Source organism: Monodon monoceros, unplaced genomic scaffold (assembly GCF_005190385.1).
Source record: "Monodon monoceros isolate NGI ecotype Baffin Bay Population unplaced genomic scaffold, NGI_Narwhal_1 Super_Scaffold_11, whole genome shotgun sequence".
NCBI classification, from domain to species: domain Eukaryota; kingdom Metazoa; phylum Chordata; class Mammalia; order Artiodactyla; family Monodontidae; genus Monodon; species Monodon monoceros.
Window position 1 is genome coordinate 58,908,636 of NW_021703767.1, and position 23,888 is coordinate 58,932,523.

At 39.7% G+C, this 23,888-nt stretch overlaps 2 protein-coding genes across 5 annotated transcripts in view; one reads left to right on the forward strand and one right to left on the reverse strand.

Moving 5' to 3' along the window:
• Positions 1-1,909, reverse strand: part of ATG3 (autophagy related 3) — a 28,687-nt gene extending 26,778 nt beyond the window's left edge. Inside the window, exon 1 of the mRNA XM_029215391.1 lies at positions 1,417-1,909. Coding sequence (XP_029071224.1) covers positions 1,417-1,488 — 72 coding nt within the window. The 5' untranslated portion in view covers positions 1,489-1,909. The remainder of the gene's footprint in view (positions 1-1,416) is intronic.
• Positions 1,910-2,080: 171 nt separating this feature from the next.
• SLC35A5 (solute carrier family 35 member A5) lies at positions 2,081-22,221 on the forward strand. 4 transcript variants are annotated; one of them, XM_029215226.1, is made up of 7 exons: positions 2,081-2,229; positions 3,039-3,187; positions 8,117-8,215; positions 9,594-9,727; positions 12,250-12,317; positions 18,691-19,471; positions 20,739-22,221. In XM_029215226.1, exons 2-7 carry the CDS (start codon positions 3,058-3,060, stop codon positions 20,805-20,807), a joined length of 1,281 nt encoding a protein of 426 aa, XP_029071059.1. In that variant the 5' UTR covers positions 2,081-2,229; positions 3,039-3,057; the 3' UTR covers positions 20,808-22,221. The 4 variants fall into 4 exon arrangements, with proteins under 4 accessions (XP_029071059.1, XP_029071058.1, XP_029071060.1 ...); XM_029215225.1 differs by lacking the exon at positions 2,081-2,229 and adding an exon at positions 2,275-2,385; XM_029215227.1 differs by lacking the exon at positions 2,081-2,229 and adding an exon at positions 2,275-2,385 and having other exon boundaries at positions 9,597-9,727.
• Positions 22,222-23,888: the final 1,667 nt, after the last annotated feature.

A 23,888-nucleotide genomic window follows, 5' to 3' on the forward strand; every position in this document is an offset into this window, starting at 1 on the left:
TAAAAATACATAAACAAGTTAACACATCCTTTCAGTTTGGTGAACAAGTAGAATGCTTTCTCAATACATAATCCTATAAGTTCAAAATAGCAGTTTTATATTTTATGTGGGAGGTTTTTTTCTCTTGCTCCTCTCTCCCTGAAACTAAAAAGTTTTAATAATTGTGTATTATTTAAATGCTGTATGCCTAGTAAATTAGACGTTTCTGATAAGATGACATAATATGCAAAAGAATCATTCGATTCAAATGTCAAAAAAAATATTTTCAAAGTTGACTGAACAATCTTAATTATGATGGGTTTCACAGTAAACAAATGTAAGCGTAGCAAGTGTTGGAGTTCTCATTTATAAACTTTTTTTTTTAACTTGGCCCAACAAGACATCATTTTAAAACCATTCTTAGAAATAAGTATTTAAAAACTGCAGGACTAATATTTCGCTTTGTCATGGAAAAGGAGCAAAGTAAAATCTTCTTAGAACACCAGAGTAACTTCTTGAATAGAGAGGAACAACCATGTCCATGGATATTTCATCCTACACTAAGATTTGTAAAATTTTAATAAAGGCTTAAAGAAAAAAAAACACTTAAGCAAGAAATCGCTATTCATTTACTATCACTGCTCGCTTTTCAGAAAGGAAAAATAAAGATACAATAACAAAAAACTTACCATAAAGGGTTATAAAAGAAAAACTCGAATGCAATTCTATTAATTTATCTTTGAAAATAAGAAAGCCAGTCACTGCTGTAATAGCTAATGTGTCACAATTTTTAGTTTAAAAATGCTGTTATTGCCAATGTAAAAAAAAATTATGTACCTAGAAGGGTCAAGCTGCTCCGTATTATCACTGACGTCCAAGATGAACTAGTTTCAGCTATTTTAAAACTTGGGAAAGGGGGTTTTGCCTGTAAACTGGGTTCAACGGTACTGAAAGAAATAATGTTGCAAATTTCACCTTGTTCCACTGAAATCTAATAAGCTGCGACCTCATTCACAACTTACTATTTCAAACTCCTAATTATAAGACTTACTACTAAATTTGAAAGAAAAAAAGTAACATGTCATTTTAGTACCAAACAGATTCATTTCTTTAAAATAAGCAAAATCCTTGTTTAAAAAGTTCAAAAGACTTCCGAGGTTAGGATTTAATGTTCTAAAACCCACTTAGCTGCGGACTACGCTCCAACCCGACGTACCCAGACGAGCTGAGTTCTGGCGGGTGAAGTACGCACAGAGCGTCGCTCCAAGTTTACCCTAGAGAACAGCTGGATAAGACCGCGGGAGGGGGCTGCACCTTTTCCCGCGTACCACCCTACACCGCTCCCCACCGGACAACACCGTGACTCCCCCGGCGTCCGGTCCTCGGTCCCTGCAGAGCCAAGCGTGAGCTTGACAACCCCCGGCAAGCCCGGCTTACCTTGAGGACCGGGGTCAGGTACTCAGCCACTTCCAGTGCCTTTCCCTTCACCGTGTTAATCACATTCTGCATCCTGGGGCCGGAGTAGCAGCCGGCCCCGCGTCGGAGAGGAAAGGGCAGCCGGGACAGTGGTCGGGAGTCAGAAAATGTCCCCGCTGCCGCCGACTCGCCTCAGCACCGGCCGGCAGCACCCAAGGGGACGGGACGCGACGGGAGGGACGGGACGAGGGGGAGGGGCGGCCGGCGCGGCGCGCAAGGGCAGGGCGCGCGCTCCTCGCGCCCCAGGCAGCGCGCAGCAGGCCAGGCCCAGCTGTCACCTGGCCGCGAGCGAGGGCGGCGGGGCTGCACTGGAAGAAGAGGGCGCACGCGCACCCCTCGCCCTCTCGGGAGGAGTCTTCTCTGCCAGCCTTCACTCGCGCCCCTTCCGGCTTCCGCTTCTTACTCTCGCCCTCTGGCCGTAGCTCCGCCGCCACCTGGGCCTCACGTGACACAGGAGTCTCCGGGCACGTGACGCTAGAAAGGCCGCGCTGGGGCGGGATCGGGTCGCTTCTCCCCTCCCTCCGGAAGCGTAACACTGAGCGCGCCTGCGCAATGGGCGCCAGGTCCGCTTTTGCTCAGTCGGGTCTTTATTGTGCTTTTCGTTCCGGAATAGGAGGGTTGGGTCCAAAGGCTTATTCGCCTTTCTCTTCCTCCCATAGGTTCTCTGCGTATGGACCCTAAAAGCTACCGCTGCTGCTGCTGCGGACCTAGACAGTTACTGTCTCAGCTTTAGGATGTACGCTCTTCCACTAGAAGCTCTTCCAAGGGACCGAGGTAACCGCGCCCCCCCGGGACGAGGAAGTGCGCGTGCGTTTGAGGGGAGGGCGCCCCAGACGAGATGCCTCCTGCGCATGTGTGACAAGAAGGCGTTCCTAGATCGTGGAGGGAAAGCTGCTCTTCCCGAGAAGGGGAGGTGTCTCTTTGGCCTTGGTAGGTTTACGCCCACCTTGGGCTGTGGGCATTGGTACTTCCAGCCCATCTCTCACCAATCCCCCAGGCGCTGTGCACTATCCTTACTCTGGGTTGCTTTGTGTAGTTACCCGACCTGGAGTTTAATGGCCTTAACATATCAAAAGAGGGCCTTAGAGCCATTGATTTCCAAGTCGTCTTCTACTTCCAACAGTAGTTCAGTATAAATTAACACAGTGTTTCAGATATTTCTATTTCGGTCATTATTGTAACGAAATCTTTCCCATCAAGCTCTTTTTCTTCCTCCTATGGAAAAACTGCTACTGAGGAGAAAAATACAAATATGAAATTATCTTCTAGAGCAAAGTTGCTCATAAGAATGAAAGTTAAAGAATTGCTTTTCTGCAGAATCCTGCAGTCCTAAAATGTTCTACCTTTGGCAGCACTTCTAACCTGGCTCTTGCCTTTTCAATCTCTAGAGTTTCCCCCTCCTATCAAATTTTGACTCTTTCCTTTCCCCATAGTTTCCCTTGTACTCCCCAACTTTTTTGCTTTGGGTATAGGCATAACCAGACATCTAAAAAATTCCTTTTCTGTTCTTCACAAATCAGTGGTATTTGCATTATGCTTAATCTGCCAGCAGGGTTGCTCATGAACTTGTTCTTCTCTTTAAGGCAATTAAAAAACAGTGGAATGGAAAGCAATTATTGTGGTCATCCCATGTTAAGCTCCTCTTCAGCAATGTATACATTCCTGCTGGGGGCTATATTCATTGCTTTAAGCTCCAGTCGAATCCTACTTGTAAAATATTCAGCCAACGAAGGTAAGTTAAGATTTGGAATATGTATGGAGCACTGCCATCTAATCACACTTTATCTTTCTTGTCTTTAGTTTCCCTTGTATATAAAATGGGGATAATACCCTTTAAAGTATTCTGCTTCATGCCAGTGATAAAGCATGTTTAAATTTGGTTCTTTAAACTGTCATTCCTTACCAAGAAAAATTTTTGATGCTGAGTGAAATTTGGGTCAGTTAAGTACAGGATCAAAACCTTTGCAGAACAGATCATAACATCTGACTGTTGGTTTAATCAACAGGTGTTTCTGGGCCTATAGCAATATATATTATAACTTATTTTGAAATAGGAGATACATTTGGTCACTTGGGGTTTGTGAGGTACTATTTTAACTACATTATCAATGGAGCACTACAGGTTATTAGCTTTGATAAATACATACTCAGGAAATCTTTTATTATTCTTAATGTAAGAATTTGTATTTAAACAGTTTAATTCCACAAAACTGTGTTGAGAACCTCTCACTAGTTATTGAGTACACGTAAAATCATGACATCATGATCGTTAATGGTCTGCTTGGGGAGTCAGATGTGTACATAAGTCTCTTTTTCAGTTAACATTTCTCTGCCAGGCGCTGGGCTAGATATTACTAGCAGAGTTCAAAGTGCACAAGATATAGACTTTATTCTCAAGAATTCACAGTTTATTAGAAGAGAAATACATGTAAATGCATCATGAAAATACAGTATAATAAGTGCAGTTCTATACCAAAGATACAGAGGTAGTTTTACATAGAAAGTGATATATTCTGTCTGGGAGAGCATGATGTGGACTGTGAAGCAGTCAGGGAACACTTCCCTGATAAGGTGACAGTTGATCCACAAGAAGACAAGGTGGGCAGAGGTATTCAAAACAGAAGCAACAGCCTGTAAAAATTAACAGATGTATTAAAAAAGCAGGATGGGTTGTGAGAATGTGTAGTTCAGAATTACTGAGCAAAAAGTTTTAAGGACTTGGACGAGGGGGGAAGGAGTGCTTAGCCAGAGAGGGCAGTAATGATCAGAGCGCTGAAGACTTTATATGTCACGCTAAGCATCTGGGACTTTATTCTCTAGGCCCTAGAGTCTGGGAGACAAGGAATACTTGGAGGAATATAAACGGCAGGGTAAGATGAGAAAGACTATTATGGTAGCTGGATGGAGAGTGGACTAAAGGGGAAGAGAAGTAGCCAGTTAGGGGGTTATTACAAATTCAAGCCACAGATGATGAAAACTAACCAAAGCTTTTGAAGTAGGAATTGAGAAGAGAGGATAGATTCAAGAAATATTCTAAACATAGAAAAGATAAGACCCGGAGAATGTGTGGAATGTGGAGATTAAAGGAGATGAAGTATTGGATAGTTCAGAGGTTTCTGGTTTGGATGCTGAGTAGATCAGTGATCTCAACTGAGATGGAGACTAAGGAAGGAAGAGCAGTTGGACAGAGCTTAGAGAAATTAACAGTTTTAGCTCTTGTACCTTCCATGAGGCCAGGAGCTGTGTCCTTGTTTACTGCTGTATCCTGCAGTGTTTAGCACTTCACACATGTCAAGGAAATGCCAGTTAAGTGAATAAATAGGAGATAGTCATTCATATGGATATGTGTAGTGAGCATTAAATGTTCCAGAATACAGATTTGGAAACATTTATATTAAATTGACATTTAAAACTCGAGGAGCGGAGGGCTCATTCAGGGTAACCACACAGAATGAGAAAATAACAAAGAGCCAAGGAATGCCAGCATTTAACAGGAGTGCTGACACTCAGAGGACATTAAGAAGGAATTAGAGAGGTGAGAGAACTAAATGCACATGACTTATAGAAGGGAGTTTGGGAGGAAATTGCAACATCAGGATAAGATAAGGATTAAAACCCACTCTTGGGAATTAGTAATTAGAAGATGTTTGGTAATCTCAGGAACTAGGTAGTTGGAGTACTGTGGTGGGATTAGAAACCAAACTGCTTGGGGGCAAGATCTGAGAGGAAAGTGGGTACAGTGGAGATAATGAATATTGACACTTTTATGGAGATTAGGAGGAGGTATGGTAGCTGGAGAGGAAGGATCTTATATTTTATTTTTTTCGGTTGGGAGTTTTGAACATATTTGTAGGAGAGGAGAGGAAGCCAGTTAATTGAAAGATAAAGGAGATACACTGAAGCCCGAGGAAATAATTATTGGAGCAAAGCCCCTGAAGAGAAGGGAAGGTTTTAATGGGGAGAATGGGTAAACAGTGGGGCCATGGCTCCTCTCTCTGGGAGTGAAGGGAAACCAATAAGGATGAACGTGGCGTAGATAAGGTTGAAGTGTGGGCAGAGGAGTGGAGAGAGGTCACACATGATGCTGTGATACGATACGGGATCAACCATGAGAGAAATGCAAGGAGAAAAACAAAAACGATGAAAAGCAAGAATGAGTTAAAGAGCAGTGACAAGAGTTTGAAAGTTGTGATATGAAGCCCCCCCATTTGTGTGCGTGCATGTTTGCTCATGTGTATCGTGCTAGAAAGTAAAGCAAAGTATTGTTGGAGGATAATGGAAATGTGATTTCAGTATAACTTTGAGCTCAGAAGAGGGAGGAAGAGATGTTTTTAACTGAGCTTTGAATAATGGAGAAAGTTTAACAGCCAATTAAGTGCCTACTAAGTGCAGAACACTTAACTGCCAGGTTTAGGCTGTCTTACAAGACATGATCCCTGTCTTGTAAGAAGCTTACTTTTTAAAATTTATTTATTTAATTTGTTTGTTTTTATTTTTGGCTGTGTTGGGTCTTCGTTGCTGTGCGCGGGCTTTCTCTAGTTGCAGCGAGCGGGGGCTACTCTTCGTTGCGGTGCACGGGTTTCTCATTGCGGTGGCTTCTCTTGTTGCGGAGCACGGGCTCTAGGTGCGTGGGCTCAGTAGTTGTGGCGCACGGGCTTAGTTGCTCCGCGGCATGCGGGATCTTCCCGGACCAGAGCTCGAACCCGTGTCGCCTGCATTGGCAGGCGGATTCTTAACCACTGCGCCACCAGGGAAGCCCCAAAGCTTACATTTTAAGGGTAAGACGTACAACATAAAAAATAACTATAATACAATGTTACAAGTACTGTTATAGAGGTTTATAGGTAGTGTTACCCGAAAGCAGGGTTCACCTCTTGGTAGGTGTTGAGCCAAAAGACACAACCAAGCCAAAGATCGGGAGAAGGAAGGATTTATTATTACTTGTAGCAAGTAAGGAGGACACCAGGGATCTTTCCCAAAGCAGTGTCTTCCCAAACAGCAAAATTGGGGAAATTTTAAGCTAAAGGGTACATGCATTTTATGAAGGGGCTTGGGTGGTTGACAGAATCCAGCTTTAGTTGATTGAAGTCAGGAGGGTCAGAAAAGGTCAACATCATCATCCAGTTCTAGTTGATCTGGTGGTTGAGCAATGCAGGCTCATCTTTACCATTGAAACTGAACTGGGAGTCTTTACAACTGATATATTATCTTTGCTATTGTCACTTCTCTTGCTGGATAACAGTTTATTCCTGCATTCTTCTGTTCCCTTAAGATCCTTAATTACTGAGACCTGTTCAAGGACAAGCATTATGGCCAGGCTTAAGTCACAAGATGGCTTAGGCCAAAAATGGCTTCTCTTATGTCCAGAAAGCCACGCCTGGTTCTCTTTCTCCGGGAACCCCCTACCCTATCTGTTTACACTAGTGCTACAGGATCAGAGATGAATAAAGGATTGACTATGCATAGGTTGTGAAGGTCAGGGAAAACCACAGAAAAGAGGAAGAAAGAGTGTTCTGGGGAGCAAGAATGTCGAGTTGGCTTTTTTCCTTTGTACTTGGCTTTTTTCCTTTGTACTTGGCCAGTTTTTTCATACGACAACCAAGGGAAACAAGCAAATATTTTTGAGAAAATGCATTCCTCAAAATAGTAACTAATAAAATTTATGTTTGTCCTTGGCAAAATCATAGAGCAAGTTGTTTGTAAGCATTTTAGAAAAAGGAGAGAAATAACAGCTAAGTCAAGATATACTAACCAAACCTCATTCCCTAATTAGATTGACTTGTAGTTTGGGATATAGCTTCCTGATTGGTCAGTGGGTTTGGATGTGTCAGTGTGTTTGTCCACCAAAGAGCCCTGGGCCAGTTGCCTCTTGCCTCAAGCCGCTTCCTTCTGTTACCACAACATACTGTTTGTCCCAGAGTGCCTAACAAATATTGTTTTCCATGTGTACCATGATATGAAACGGATAGGAAAACTCTGAGTTCAGGGAATATCACAGACAGAGTGTACCTTGATTTAAGCAAGGCAGACAAGTCACACAAGAGGAATCATGAGCTGGGTAATAATTCAGCCACCTAGACTGATAGCTGTTTGATTAGTCAGGCCCTGATTGTTAGTTAATGGTCAACTTAGAAGGTGATCTCTAATGCCACAAAGCTTTCTTCGCCTGTAGCCCTAGCCGCCTCAACACATTTTTCAGGAACTCGAAGGAAAACATGAGAGGCATATCTCTCAATTTCAAGGATAATAAAACGCTCAATGAGGTAAGGTGAATTCACGTTAGGTGAATTGATTCAAAAATCCAAAAGAGCCAAAACCAACTGGATGAAGTTTAATATAACCAGTCTTTTGCGGTATGCGGGCCTCTCACTGTTGTGGCCTCTCCCACTGCGGAGCACAGGCTCCGGACACACAGGCTCAGCGGCCATGGCTCACTGGCCCAGCTGCTCCGCGGCATGTGGGATCTTCCCGGACTGGGGCACGAACCCGTGTCCCCTGCATCGGCAGGCGGACTCTCAACCACTGCGCCACCAGGGAAGCCCAATATAACCAGTCTTAAAGTCCAACTTTTAAGTTTAGAAACAGCTCTAAATTATTTACTGTATGTAAGCATTATATAGAGCAAAATTTATAATTAAAAAACATTTCTGTTACATTTCAGAGAACAAATATGATTATCTTCCAACTACTGTGAATGTGTGCTCAGAACTGGTGAAGCTGGTTTTCTGTGTGCTTGTGTCATTCTGGGTTCTAAAGAAAGGTGAGTCTTGAAATGGTATTATATACTGGTTAAAAATCACAGAATCAAAAAATTTTAGAACTGAAAGGAACATTTCATATCAGTTAGTCTAGCCCATTAATTTTATATATGAGGATACTAAGATACAAATAGAAATATGATTACTCATGTTTTGCAGGTGAGGAGCAGACTCAGAGAGTAAGTAGTAAGTGTTAATGTGGTGCTGGGTAGGAGGGGGCAAAGCCTGGACTCCAACCCACATGTCCTAGCGTCCCGTCCACTGTGCTGCCTCTTGACTTGTTCCTGTGGTGGGTCACACAGCGAGTTAGTTTTTGTTCAAATTCAGGATTATCTAAATCACTGCTGTCTGACGTGATATGTAGCATACTGCAAAACAATCCCCATTGCCTTTAGGGGGACAGCATAGCGCTTTGGAGTCAGAGAGACTGTATTCTAGGGCAGATTATTTTACTTTTCTGAGCTCCAGTTTCATCAACTATCAAATAAGTATCAAATAAGGGTGCAAATAGTATCAAATAAGGGTACTAATCCTTCCTCAGATCAAAAGTATGTACCCTTTTGTGGCTATTAATTCTCCAGTTATTGAACCTTAGCTCTCTCTACTACTTTGATCCACCTTCCCACATGAGGTAGACACAGAATTTACACTATTAAAGGGCTTGCCCAAGAAGTTGTCTTTTCATTCTCAGAGGTTTCAAGCTTTGCAGAGTTTCTAGTTAGTGGAATACATTTCTTAATCTCATGAAATTTATGAAGTATTTACAGGGGTTAGACTTAAATTGTTTTCTATCTTTTTATTTTATTTTACATTCTCCGTTATAGTACCTTCTTAAGTTTTTGTAAACCTAGAGATAGGAGAATAACTCATACTAGGATGAGCAAAGGTTAATTTTCTCTACTCCCCTATATATAAACTTTCACTTAGTTATCTCCCTTTCCTGATTCCCTCACCCACCACAGCACCACCGTCCCGGCCCCGGGAAAAAAAATCCCAGCATGAACGCTACATTTTTTGTTCCACTTATTTTAACTTGTTGATCTCTCTTGGCTTTATGCTCAGAGTAGTAAGAGAAAACATAAGTGTGTCCTGAGTTGCCTTCTTCAGTAATACGTCTGTCTCAAGTTAGCAGGAACTAAGAAAATCAGTATTCCTAAAGTGTTGCTGTTGTCAGAGATGAGCACAGTGGTGGGGTGAAGAAAGACCATAATGGAATCCTGTGTAGTCCTTGATTTCTCAAGGCTAATAGTCACTTATGAAAGCATGTTCATTAAGTCTCTTTTAAAGAATTATATCAGAAATTAAATACAATTTACTTTCTCTAAAAATATGTGCATTCTCATCAAGCTCATATATTTATTGCTGTATTTCTTTCTTTAGAAGATCATCAAAATAGAAACTTGAGATGTGGTTCCTGGAAGGAATTCTCTAATTTCATGAAGTGGTCCATTCCTGCCTTTCTTTATTTCCTGGACAATTTGATTGTCTTCTATGTCCTTTCCTATCTTCAGCCTGTAAGTAAATAATGACAAAGAAGACAGCATTGAAAAGACAGAGAAATGAATCCTGGAACTAACCTTTCTCTTTTTTTTTTTAATCGTTTTCCTTGGCACTGTTAGTTTCTCATTGCCTCACTGGCCTTCCTGAGGTTTGAGCAGAATCATCTGAGCACTGACTTACCAATCCACTTGCAAGACTCTTCCGCTGTGAAAGATAACTATTAAACTGTGCTGACTGATCTGTGGGAGCTGCTTCCTGACCACTGAATCTAGAGCCATCTCTCTCTGTGTAACCTTAACCAGTCTGCCTATTTTCTGAGCCATCCTGTCGTCACCCACCTCTAATATTAATCTCAACATCCAGGACCTCCAAGCAGACTCCCATGATTAACTCAGAAAATTATACACTCAGTGTACTGCTCTTTCTTACACTTGTTTTAATGTGGTGTATATGTATTCTTTTGGTATGATTTTCATTTTCTGTTAGTCCTGTCATTTAACCAAGTTCTTTAAGGGTAGAGATTATATCCTCCCAATCTAACTGCTATCCATAACTGATAATACTAGGTATACTTCTCATCTCCCCTGGCATCCCCTACGCCAATTTAGAGAGCCGTTAGTAATCAGGATTAAAGTTTGGTGTCTTCTGCTTTTACCTATTACTCAGTTTGGATCACGTGTATATTTTCCCCTCTATATTTTCATTTTATAAAACGAAGGTTTCTATTGCCACATTTAAGAAAATGTGTTTTAATTTTCTTTAAAGAGCAAGTTCAGGCATTTTGATCATAAATAGAATTTCTGTTGACACTAGTCCTCTATTTGAAACCTCTTAAGTATATCCAAATCAGTATGAAAGTGGGGTGAAAAGGAGGGGTCAAGAGGGCACTAAGGTAGAAAACAGGAGTTTGATTCTTTTGTACAATTTAAAAGATTAGAACCAGGCAAGGCCAAACTGCTCTGTAAAATAGAATAGTGTTACCATACCGGCCCAAAGGTAAGGACCTAGGCCAGGGCATCACCTGAAGTTGCTTTCAGCTCTGTGATCCATTTTATTAGCAAAAGTTCATTCCATTTAAAATGTGTCCTCTCCTAAATTCTTTCACTTTGTTTTTCAGATCTGAGAATTCCTCCCAACAACATAATTATTCACATTCAAGAAGTGTATATTTGTTGTGTTTTATTTGTATCCAACAGACTACCTCTAAATTTATATCCCTTTGCTAAATCCCTAGTACCAAAGCAGGAGTGCAACTTCCTGTTCTTACAGCTTCTTGCTTTGCTCTTCCTTCCTGATTGTGTACAACCACAGATATTACAAAATAAATTACTTGGCATACATATTCTGTGTAGTGCTATGCCCACACCTCATTGGAAAGAATTAAATAGAGATGCATGGAAGTTTGGGGGCAAAGAGCTGTGATATTTTATTTGTTCTATACTATTGCCTGGACAGAGTGGACACAATTCCCCAGGCCAGCAGCAGCGCTGTAACTGTGATTGATCAGAGCCGCCACTTCCCCACTCTTAACCAGCCACGTACTTTTCTTATCTCCTCTTACTTGTCTCCTAACCAGGGGTTCACAAGCATTCATCTGCAAAAAAAAACCTTAAAATAATGGTTCCCATAAAAGTCAGTAGGAAAAGAGCAATATTGTATTCTTGGAATTTTTGCTAGTTGTTATTGGATTTTACTCATTTCTTTAATTCAGCTGCATATTAGTTGTGTTTGCTGGTTGCATAAGATTGTGGATACTCTTTAGGGTTGGTCAATTTAAAGTGACAGCAAGGAGGAAGGCAGTAGGATTTGTTTTTAGAAATTATTAATATTGTCAGATCCAATTATGGGGGCAGTGATAACTTTCATATTTTCTGGGCCAAAATGTATATATGTTCAGATTAATATTCTCATATGTGAAATTTGACTAAATTCACAAAAACAAACCTTAATAAAATCTGGCTAACACCTTTCTAAGTGTTTAGAACAATGTGAATAAATCCAAAGGACTGTCAAATATAAGTTTGGTAGTGAATCACTGGTATTGAATCACTACAGTTGAACCAGGTATAAATTGATTCAATTCCTAGAGCATTAAAAATGCTTAAAAACCTATACCTCCATCTTCTTAATGTATAAATGGGCCTAACAGTACTTGCTTTCTCTCTACCCACAGAATCAGCGTTAAAAGTCTCTGAGAGCTTGAAAAAGTATGCTTTATAATCATTGTAACCATTATTTCTGGACCTAAACTTATAGAGTTTATACGTATTTCCAGATCTGCACATAAAGATTATTACACAGGCATTTGCTGAATTTCAGCACATTTTCAAAGCCTGTACAATAATTTGATCATATCTACGTAAGTTTAACAAGCAATAAAAATAGAATTTAATCCTCTAGTGAAGTAGCTGCCCTAATAACCCCTCTGGATTTTGACCAAAAAGCTTTTTTTGTCAGGTGAACTTGCACCAAGCTGGGAGATTTCTGAGGTCAGTGCTTTGCTTGGATTGTAACTCTATCTTCTCTTTCTTTCTAGGCCATGGCTGTTATCTTCTCAAATTTTAGCATTATAACAACAGCTCTTCTATTCAGGATAGTGCTGAAGTAAGTAACTTGTTGTGAAAGCATATATCATACTTTAAAATGGCACCGCCTTGTTTCAGATGATATACCCTCTGAATCCCAAGGCCGGGATTTTATTCCTAATTTGCTTTGTGTGTTGGGCAAGTTGTTTAACCCATCTGGAAAGCAGCTGCAGCGTTAGCCTGTCTAAATCCTCTGCGATTCAATGTTTGAAATATATTTTCTTAGCATCTCAAAAGACAAGAGATGATTGGGTTTTAATTATTTTAATTTTTAGTGCCAGATTTTCAACAAAGAATTCAATAGCTTTTTGTTTTTGCAGATTCTCTGTACACTAATAGGGAACCAAGAAGTTCCTAAGATTAATATATTTGTTATTTGGAGTTTGGAGGTGATAAAAAGTGGCAAATTCCTTATTAAACTCCTTGAGATGACTACGTGATTTAAGCTCTAACTGGCAGAGGATTTGCATGAGGGATCTAGTTAAAATTACAATTAATACGAGTGAACTTATTAAACTTTCCAAGTGCTATCACTAATTCATCTCCAGGAGAACGTTTGAATAAAATAAACATTTTTAGTTTAGATAAGCTCTGCTGCAAAGCAAAGGCCAGAATGTCCTAAGGTGATACAGGATCTGGGTACTTAACCCCAGTTTAATTTGTTATTTAATGATGATGATGGTGAAAATAAAATTAACTCTTTGTTACATTTGTTGTGATTGTTTTTATTTTAATTTTACATTCACATTCTCTTTTTAATTTGTTTCTCAATGTGCTATGTCATAGTGTGTTTTCATAATTGATGTGTACAGAAGGATGAAGGGCTTGGTCCATAGGCACTCAGTAGTTATTTGTTGAATCCCATGATGCATTCAGTACCTAAATTATATGAAATTCTTGAAAGGTTTTCTTTTACCCTGAGGAAACATTTAATTTAATAGTTAATGTAAGAGATGGGAAAAAAATGAACATAGCATTTCATCCAATTTAAATGTTAGAGTCACTGAAATTTGCTTTTGCTATCACTTTCTTCATTTTATTTATGAATTGTGAGAATAATTCAATTCAACTAGCAAGTTAAAGAATGCTAATCCAAAAAAACGTTTTAAAGTCTTTAAAATCAGCACGAAAGTCACTTTGTAGGATAAAAGTTGGCTTCTGAGAAAACATATGTAAGCAATAATATTTTTATATTGATTCCTGTGATAAAATTAGGGATGCACTTCCATAAAGGAATAATTGTTGGCTCTGACACACAATAAAATACTCACTATTAATAGGGGAGCGATGGTCTCAAAAACATGTATTTTTTTTGTTTTGTTTGGGGCTTTTTCTTTTACTTTTTTTTCAAGTAAAACATTTTTTTTTTCCTGTGAAGTGACAGTTTATGAGTACACATGGTATTATACTTAAGTTATTATATAATATATAAGTATTATGTCAAAATTAAATTAATAACTGAATTTACCAAAGAGAAGTTTAAAGGTATTTCCTGACTTGAAATTGGCTAGTAGCTCTAGCTATGCCCAGAGTTGTTTGTTTTTTTTAATGACCCCAGAGCATGAGCAGGGCTGTGGGCCAAGGTGAGGGGCACTTGGAAAAGCCCTGCCCAGGGTGGCCCGACTGCCATGTGGGCAGCTGCGCGGGGATGCTCTCCACCAGTGACTAGAAAACACTAAGGTCTCCTCAGGGCCTTTCTACCCTATTTCGACTTAACCCCACAATGACCCCATGAGATAGGTGCAGTTAGGCTGAGTCTGTGCCTGGAACCCAGAGCCACTAAGCATTTTGCAGCCCTCAGGCAGCTCCCTTTGGCTGTAGAAGAGGGAGTGTAGGTGGATAGGCTGGGGGCAGAGGGGCAAACAACGTTATGAACTACAGTTCAAACTTTTTTTTTTTTTTTTACATATTTTACCTCAATATTCAAAGCAGTAATATGGATTCTTAGGCATGTGTTTGCTTTGTTGTTAATACCACTCTGTTTTGAATCCTTAGAAGTTCTTTAGATTAAAGAAACAATAAAATCACTCCATTTTTATTATTTCCACAAGCGCTTAGCTCCCAGAATGGGTCTTAGTTTGACTAATTCACAAATCAGCACTTGAAGCTACTCTAAATAGTGAAGCTAAAATGTGGTAATTAATAATGTCTTTTATGGGAATGCCTTTTACCTATTATTATACTTTAAAATCAACTTTGTTCTATTTTGATCTTTTTGTTGGTGATAGTGTATGTTGTTTGTTAGTTTTTCCCTATTTAATCTACTCTTCATGAGTCATTTGATGGTCTTTGGCCCGTGGCAATAAAATTTTGACCTAAGAATAGCTTGAGTTCTATCACAAGTTCTTAATTTGTTTGCCATAAATAACTCATTTAGAATATCAAAGCTCTTGTCTTATACTTGACTCTAGCAGAGCTATCAAATAACCTTTCCCATACAGGTAAAGGATATAAGGCTATACAGGTAGAAAAAAATAAGTCCAGTGACTAATGTAAAACTTACTTGTAAGAATTTGAAAGTGAGAAAAAGTGAAAAGTATCATCATTCACATGTCTCTAAACCCCATGTGAATGCATAGATTTCCTCCTTGAAGTATAGTTACTGGTTCAAAGTGGAAATGTGGCAGGCATACCTCAAAGCCCTATTGGTTTGCTCTTAAGGCTTGGCAAAGTTGTATAATCTTGTTTGCTAGGCTTTAGGGAATAATAATGTCAGCCTGAACATCGAGATTTGGGAGATTAGAGAGCGAAACCAAGACCAGCACTTATTTTTACCTAAAGAATGTATATAAGTTTCTGTGATTTCTTCAAAGGGAAGGGAAAAAATTATTAAAAAACACATTTTGAAACATATGTTGGATGTCTTAGAAGTTACGGTGAACTTTACTTTCTGAACCAGCAGAAAAAATAAAAGTGCCACTCAGTAATAACAAGCATTTCTCCAAAACCATTCATTCACTTGATAAATATTTATAATTTCCCTTGATAAATCTGCCCCTGGTCACTCTTTGTGCTATTTAGAAAGTTATGATGCATGGTTTCTTGTAAAAAGTTACGTCTTTCCACTTAAATATTTTCTTGTTCTGCTTTGGTTTACCACCAGATATGGTAGAAATGCTCATATCTGACACAGTTTGGACCTAATTGTTGAGTTACTAGGAAAACTCAAAGTAGGGATGTCATTTAAAATATATATATATACTTTAGACAATTTAACTTAAGGTATGTAAGTGTCGATTCATCATTCTTTTGATGGTTCAAAGTGGAACCATGGTTCAAAGTGGAACCTTTCCTTTGCATACGTGTGGGGTTTGCTGATTTGGAGTTCTTTGGCTTCTTTCTTGCTTGAACCTACATTCATTACACATCATCTGTGGTTTCTGGTTTCAATTTCATTATAGTGGAGCAAGGCTTAAGTATATTTTTAAAGTAGATTCTTCTGGATTTTTATTATTCATTCCCTAAGCTTAAAACTGACTTACCTGTACCTAATTCAAAGGCAAGTTTTTTGTCTTGAGATTTGCCTTTTGTCCTCCCAAAGCATTCAACTTAGTTTTCATGAAAACAGCAATCCTTTTCATTCACTCATAATTTATGATTTCTGTAATCATTAAAATATATAATTACAATAATGAGGTCACCTGGCAAAAACACGTTTTGGAACAGAGACTCTTTGTGAGCAAACAGTTCACTTGGGAGCAGAGGCCTTCAGGTTCAGCAGCCTTCCAGCCAGAGGCATTCAGCTCTGCGCATCAATCTGAATGTTTTACTGGGGCAGTGGAGAGGTCGGTTAAGTGAGTTTCTACTGTTGAATCACCTAAGCCGTAAGGAGCAAACTTTTTCAAACTCTTTCGTGCCTAATCAGTCATCATTTATAAGAGCGCAGATCCTCAGCTGACTTTATAGGATGATTTATTGTTTTATTTTCTTTGCTAAAAATCTATTTTCACCCTAATCCTTAATAATTTTTACCTTCCTAGAACATTATCTTGAATGAGTAATTATTTGCAGTAGGTACCGGTTAGCTTATTTAAGGCTTTATTTCCTTGGATTCTTTTTTCTCCATGGCAATATTAGTGGAAGATCTATAGCCGTCAGAATTGAAAACTTCTAAAGGACCTGTAGAGTATATCATTGCCTCATTTATCTTGACTTACAGTACTTGGTTATATAATGATTTTTATAAATTGAGCACCCATTTTTCATCTCTGTCTTTTCGGTTTCCGTTCCATTTGCTTTCTACTACTAAATGTGTACCACCTGCACCTTCAGAAATGTATGTGACTAGCTGACAGTTTCTGAACTCATGGACTATAAGGCTGTGTTGGTCTCATCACTGCATGCTAGATCTGGTTATATGAAAGTGTATACACAAGAAGACATATAGGGAGCACAGGTGTGCTGCTGTCTGTGCTATCTGTGCAGTTAGCAGTTTCACAGCATGAAGCTCTATGGAAGCATTGGTGAAATCAGACACATATTCCTGTACAGGCATCCTGGGAACTCAGAATTATACTTAAGAGGTGCATTGGTCCAGAAGGAGAACTTACAAAACCATAGCTCAGACTCCTTCCTTGCTCTTTCATAAATACATGACCTTAGAGAAGTCAGTTAGCCTCTGAGAACCACTTCCTCCCCTAGAACAGAAACTGCCTGACCCATAGTAGGTGCTCAACAAAGGCTCCAAAATTCTTGCAACTTCAGTTCTCACCTGTTGCTTTACACGTCTGCCTTTGCTCATGTTACTCTCTGTTCTTGGTGTCCCTCTTCTCCACCTGACTAATCGATCTTCAAACTTGAAGGTGTTGTTCCCCCCAGAAGCCTCCCTGGATGCCCCCACCTGAGTCTCATACCCCTCTTTCCTTAGTCAATGTACCTTCTTGTAGCCTTTGTATAGACTCTTGCCTCTTCCTGGGTATATTGCCAACTCCCTTTTCACATGAGAAACTTCAATTTATTTTTCATCTTTCAGCCTAAGTGTCATTTCCTCTTCGAAGCACTACCTGACTCTATTTCCAGACTCAGGTGTTGTTCCTCAGTGTACCCCAATTGTTCTGTGTATCATATGTCACACATTATATTGTCATCATTTAGGTCCATGGCTCACTCCGTATTAAAGTGTAAATTCTTTGAGGACGGAGACCAAGTCTTTTTTCTCTTCCCAGCATGCCTGGCACATAGTTGCTGCTTATTAAATGTCTGTTGAACTGAATGAATTTGCAAAATGGAATAATAATCATCACATCCTCCATATCTGAAAAGTTTGTTGTTAGGAAAAATAAAGAAATAAAGCATTGTTAGGACTTCATCAACTGAAACACTGAAAATATTTTTTCCTTGCCTTATCAAACAGCTTGCTGTATATTTTATGATCAGGCCATGAATCTGGGAACTAGCTTCCTGCTTAAATCATTTCTGGGTCATGAATACCTTTGAAAATTTGACAGATCTTTGAAGGATCACCTGGTGGGGGTGGGGAAGACCAGGAATTCCTATGTAGACCTATGTAGAAGATTTGGCACACACTGCAAGAATTCACAGGTATCCTAAGCTCGTCACATTTTTTCTGGTTCATGGAAACTAGATTGAGAATCCCTGCTATAACTTACTTTATCGCGAGATTAAAAAGTGATCGTATCAAACAACTAAGATCAGTTCCCAAGGTAGGAAGGAGGCTTAGTTAAACCTGTAGGTTAAAAGGAAACTTAAAATGAGAAATGACTGAATGGCCTTAAGGGACAGCTACTATAAAAACAGATAAAAAATAAGTTCAAGAGGCTTCCCTGGTGGCGCTGTGTTTGAGAGTCCGCCTGCCGATGCAGGGGACACGGGTTCGTGCCCCGGTCCAGGAAGATCCCACATGCCGCGGAGCGGCTGGGCCCGTGAGCCATGGCCGCTGAGCCTGCGCGTCCGGAGCCTGTGCTCCGCAACAGGAGAGGCCACAGCGGTGAGAGGCCCGCGTACTGCAAAAAATAAATAAATAAATAAGTTCAAGGGCTTCCCTGGCGGCGCAGTGGTTGAGAGTCCGTCTGCCGATGCAGGGGATGCGGGTTCATGCCCCGGTCCGGGAAGATCCCACACGCCGCAGAGCAGCTGGGCCCGTGAGCCATGGCCGCTGAGCCTGCGCGTCCGGAGCCTGTGCTCCGCAACGGGAGAGGCCACAACAGTGAGAGGCCCGCGTACCAAAGAATAAAAAATTAAAAATAAAATAAGTTCAAGAAGCAGACACACCCTAACGGGTTTTCTTTGAACTTGAATTGTGGGGAATGCTGGCAAAAACAGTATGGTTCATGCAACCAAGTACTCAAGTGATTGAGTTTTCAGTAGACACAGTTGATAGGGGAGGAGGAAAAAAGACTAGTATTAAAATCTCTTTTTTCATCTTTGAACAGGAGGCATCTAAACTGGATACAGTGGGCTTCCCTCCTGATTTTATTTTTGTCTATTGTGGCCCTCACTTCTGGGACTGAGACCTCACAACATAACCTGGCAGGACATGGATTTCATCACGATGCCTTCTTCAGCCCATCCAATTCCTGTCTTCTTTTCAGAAGTGAGTGCTCCGGAAAAGACAATTGCACGGCAAAGGAGTGGACTTTTTCTGAAGCTCAGTGGAACACCACGGCCAGGGTTTTCAGTCATATCCGTCTTGGCTTGGGCCATGTTCTTATTATAGTCCAGTGTTTTATTTCTTCGATGGCCAATATCTATAATGAAAAGATACTGAAGGAAGGGAACCAGCTCACTGAAAGCATCTTTGTACAGAACAGCAAACTCTATTTCTTTGGCATTCTTTTTAATGGGCTGACCCTGGGCCTTCAGAGCAGTAACCGTGATCAGGTTAAGAACTGTGGGTTTTTTTATGGCCACAATGCATTTTCAGTAGCCCTTATTTTTGTAACTGCATTCCAGGGCCTCTCAGTGGCCTTTATTCTGAAGTTCCTGGATAACATGTTCCATGTCTTGATGGCCCAGGTCACCACTGTCGTCATCACAACGGTGTCTGTCTTGGTCTTTGACTTCAGGCCCTCCCTGGAGTTTTTCATAGAAGCCCCGTCAGTTCTTCTCTCCATATTTATTTATAATGCCAGCAAGCCTCAAGGTCTAGAATACGCACCTAGGCAAGAAAGGATCCGAGATCTAAGTGGCAGTCTTTGGGAGCGCTCCAGTGGGGTAAGTTTGTGAGAATGCTGCATTTTTGCCTGTTCTTCCCAAATTCAAAGTGTAGTTATACAAGAAAAGAAATAGATCAGTGCTGATTTGGCACAGGGCGTATTGGATCTCTGTGACTTACCGTTCAACAAACATTTGTTGGACTCCTTATGTATAAGGGCTCATGATAATGCTGTCAGGGGTTGAGAAAAAGTATAAATCACAGTCTCAAGGACCTTATGCATTAGTTGTATCATAGGATATTACAGTCACAGAACCAGAAGATGCATCACAGGTTATCTTGTCTAGTCTCCTAGTTTTACAAGTGAGGAAACAGACTCAGAGAGGCTAACTGGGTTACAGATAGTAAGTGAAAGAACTGGTACCAAACCCATTCATTACTCTTTCCACCCCACTGTAGTTGGGGAAACAAGCCTCATTCGTAAGAAAAGTTGATCTTTGACATTAGTAAGTCTTGTTAAATATAAGTCAAAAGCCTGGCTTCTTTCTTTTCCCTGTAGTTTTTCATAAACCAGAGTGTGCCAGAAGGGCAACCTTGTTTATCTCGCTAAGACGGTGGTTCCCAAGGTTCCCAAAAGGATCGCTGCAAATGCATAGTGATCTCTTGGAGGCTCAAGCTACGAGATATATATTTAAATAAAACATGAAATGGAGTCCTCTATCTCGGTTTAAATTTACAGTTTTCATGAACACACAAAATATGAGATAGTTCACACAATGAACATTTTACTCTTCGGGAAAATTAACCTATTTCTTATTAGATAGAGTTCATGGCAAAGCTTCCCTCAGTAATGCCTCTGAAGTGATGATATTTACAACAGATTCTTAAGATGAAAAAATTAGAAGCCTGCTCTGTTATCAGTTAGAATATAGATTTAGAAATCCTGTATTCTTTTCCAACAGTCTAATAACACTGCTTGCCCTACTTTTTTAGGTAGAAGAAAATCAATGTAGGTAACAAGGCCTAGTTTATACCTATTTCTGCAGCCTTTAGTCATTTCCCTCCAAGACCAGCAGAGGCCGCTCCTTACTTTGCTCTTGTTAACTTTGAAATTCAAATGTACTGAAGTGCATTCCAATTTTTTATCTCATTGTATGCCTGCGGTTAACTTTCCAAGAACTTATTTATTTAATTTCATTTAACAAGATTATAGTTTAATTAAATAAAATCCATGATTTGTTAGTAAGGTTTCTCCTTAGTAATCATTAAAAATGGGACATTTCTAGTTTTGTCCTAATTAATTACTGATTTCATGTTTCCTTTTAGGATGGAGAAGAACTGGAGAGACTTACCAAACCCAAGAGTGATATTGAATCCGATGAAGATACTTTCTAACTGGTACCCAAATAGTTGGCAGCTCTCACAAACCTTATCTTCACATTTTCAGCATGTGTGATATTTATCTTTCCACTTTGATAAACCAAGAACATTTCTAAAGCATAAAACTCTTTGTATATATCTAACCGCTCCCTAAATAATTCCAACCAAAGCTTAGAGTACCCAAAGGCTAAAAAGTTCTAAGGAACTGATGTAAAAATAATAGTATGGAGACTGCATTAATGACCTGGTACTTAGTAGGTCAAGATATATTTGCAGATTATTTTCCTTGTTCCTCCATTCCAGAAAACTTGTAATAATCATGTTAGCCGTACCCTATAAATATACAAATAGAGATCAGTTTGCCAGATTTTCAGAATTGTGTAGTTACACTCTGCATGCCATAGTCTTCCCTTTTTTATCATTATAAATATCACCTAGGTTGACCCTTGAATTTTGAGGCCATGGAGATAGTCATTTTGTAATTAAAAAGCAATGGGACTCTAAAAATTTGGTTGAAGGACCTTAATAACCAGCCACAACATTGATTTGAGAGTAGTGTAGTCTGTGCTAAATGTTTTGCCAAAGAAGCAAATTTTTCAACAAAAATCTCAGAATTTTAATTTTTAGGAATTTGTGGGTAATCTTATTTTTAGTGGTTGTCTTTTGATGTTTTTCTACACAAATAAGCTTCCATTTAGGTGAAAGTTGGTTTCCAGTCCCCACAGTTATCACTTGTATTTTACATCACTTAAACGAGCTATGGTGGGTTTTTTCTCCTCAGTTTGACCACATGACTCTTGAATTATTCTATTTTGGAGAACTAATAAGCCACTTTTATTAGTTATTAAATAGAACTTATGACTATTTTATATCTTTATATCATACTCTGTTCCTAAATGTTGAGACACTGGCTTCAGAATCATGCCAGGTTGTCAGTAAGACTATTGCCGAAGAGTTCTTTTAAAAGAGTCACTTTGCAAACAAATGACTTTTACTGAAATATGAATAGTATTACTCTAAAAAGAGGAAGGCCAGTAATAAATAAAGCACTTTATAGTAACCATATTGCACCCTTAAACTGCATGGTATTTTTTGAGGTATTTTTGCATGCATCCAGTTGAGTCTATGAGGTAGAGAAGTCAGGTGATAGATAATTTAAAAATGAGAAAACAGAAATTACTTGCCCAAGGCCATATGGTGGATGGTGATGGGACAAGTGTTGGCTTCAGCTAATAGACCTGTGTGTTTATAGAGCACTACACTGTAAATGTGAGCTTTAAGTTGTCGTTTTCATGCAGTCTGTACATCTCTTCTTTCCCCTAATTTTCATACAGATAAATATAAGATAATACTATTACATAATCCATCTGTGATATCCAGAACAATATGAATGGCAAGAGTTGGTGGAAATTTATAAATAAAATAACTATTAAACACTTACCTTGTGTTGCCACTTTGTTATATGAGATGGAATGCAGAGTATTTTTAATTTCAAAACGTAATTTCAAAAGAACTTTTAAAACTGTCTCTTTTTCAGTAGATCTTGACTTCTGACAATAGCAAAACTTTACCTTATCATAGGCGTTCCATCAGAGTAATGTGAAACAGAAAGATTACTTTATTATGGCAATTCATTTTAAGGTAAAGAAAATCAGCTATAGGAAGACCTCACTTTTAGGAAATATAGCATACAAAACATACTTATTAAACACATAAAATTGCAACAGTATTGTGAAGGTATTGCCTACGGGATATATTAAATAGCAGATCCCACTAATTCATGGAGATTGATTTTCTCATTTACATTTGCTTTTTCACCCTCCTTTTCAGGAAAGCATTTATTGCCCAAAGCAAGGTTTACTCATCTTAATTTACAAATTAAGTAGAGAGAGGGAAGGAGCTGGGACTAAAATGTGAAGTTCTGATGTGGATGCACTGGAGTACAGTTGACCCCTCAACACAGGTTTGACCTGTACGGGTCCACTTATATGCATATTTTTTTTCAATAAATACAGTCCTATACAATCACCCGTTGGTTGAATCCTCGGATGCATAACTGCAGATATGGAGGGCCGGCTCTGGGACATGAGCATCCTCAGATTTTGGTCCGCATTGGGTCCTGGAACAAATCCCCCGCAGATACCAAGGGACAACTGTATTTTGTGGGCGCTACTATTTTAATAGGAGAGTAACTGGAAGGTGAGAGGTCTAGAAACCATATCCTATCATCTTAGGTGCTCTTGGATCAAGTGTGTAATCTGGGGAGAACGAGTGTCATGTGGAAAAAGAAGTAGACTTCTTTCCTGTTCTAAAGAACAAGTTATAGGGTGATGGTTATTCTTTCCTTATAAGGAAGACTCTCCTAACAAATGATACTTTCCGATAATGGAGAAGGCCTTCCTGAAGAGTAGTAGAGAGTAGTAGTAAATTCTCGATCACTGAAGTGTTAAGGAGAGATTGTATCAGCAGTATGTTTTAGAAGAGATTCCATCATTGGTATAGAAGTTGGACTAAGTGATTTCTAAAGTCCCTTCCTATTTTTAGATTCTCTTCTAAGCAGTTTTGACCTACAACTAATGTGCTGAATAGCCTTTGGTTGGACCACAAGTATGGCCTATAGTGACCTGATTCCAGCTCTGTCACTGGTCCTAGGGTCAAACTTCTATCCAGCAGTGTGCCTAATCCTGAGGGGAAGCAGGATGTGGCTGCTGGTTATAGAGGAAAAGATGGCTTAGACCCAGATCCCAAATGCTTGGCCAGCTGTGTCCTGCTGCCATAGGTTTTCAAGGTCCATATGCAGAGGAGACTCAGGGCAGAGTTACTTTGTTTATAACTCTAAGGCTTTTTGCATCTGAATCCACATGTGGAAGCCCTGTTGCTGGTGACCTGGGTTAGACTATGTGGGGCTGCAGAGAAACCTTTTGCTCTTGTACAGGCCCAACCTTGACCAGACACAGCCCAGGTCCTCCTTGGCAACTTCTCCTTTTACTTAAGTCCTGATTTTTCCTGCAAACTCTTACCATTCTAGTATGGTGAAGGGGCAGAGAAAGTCAAACCCAAAGGAAAGAGAGTGGTTTTCCTTCTCTAAAGCCGAGA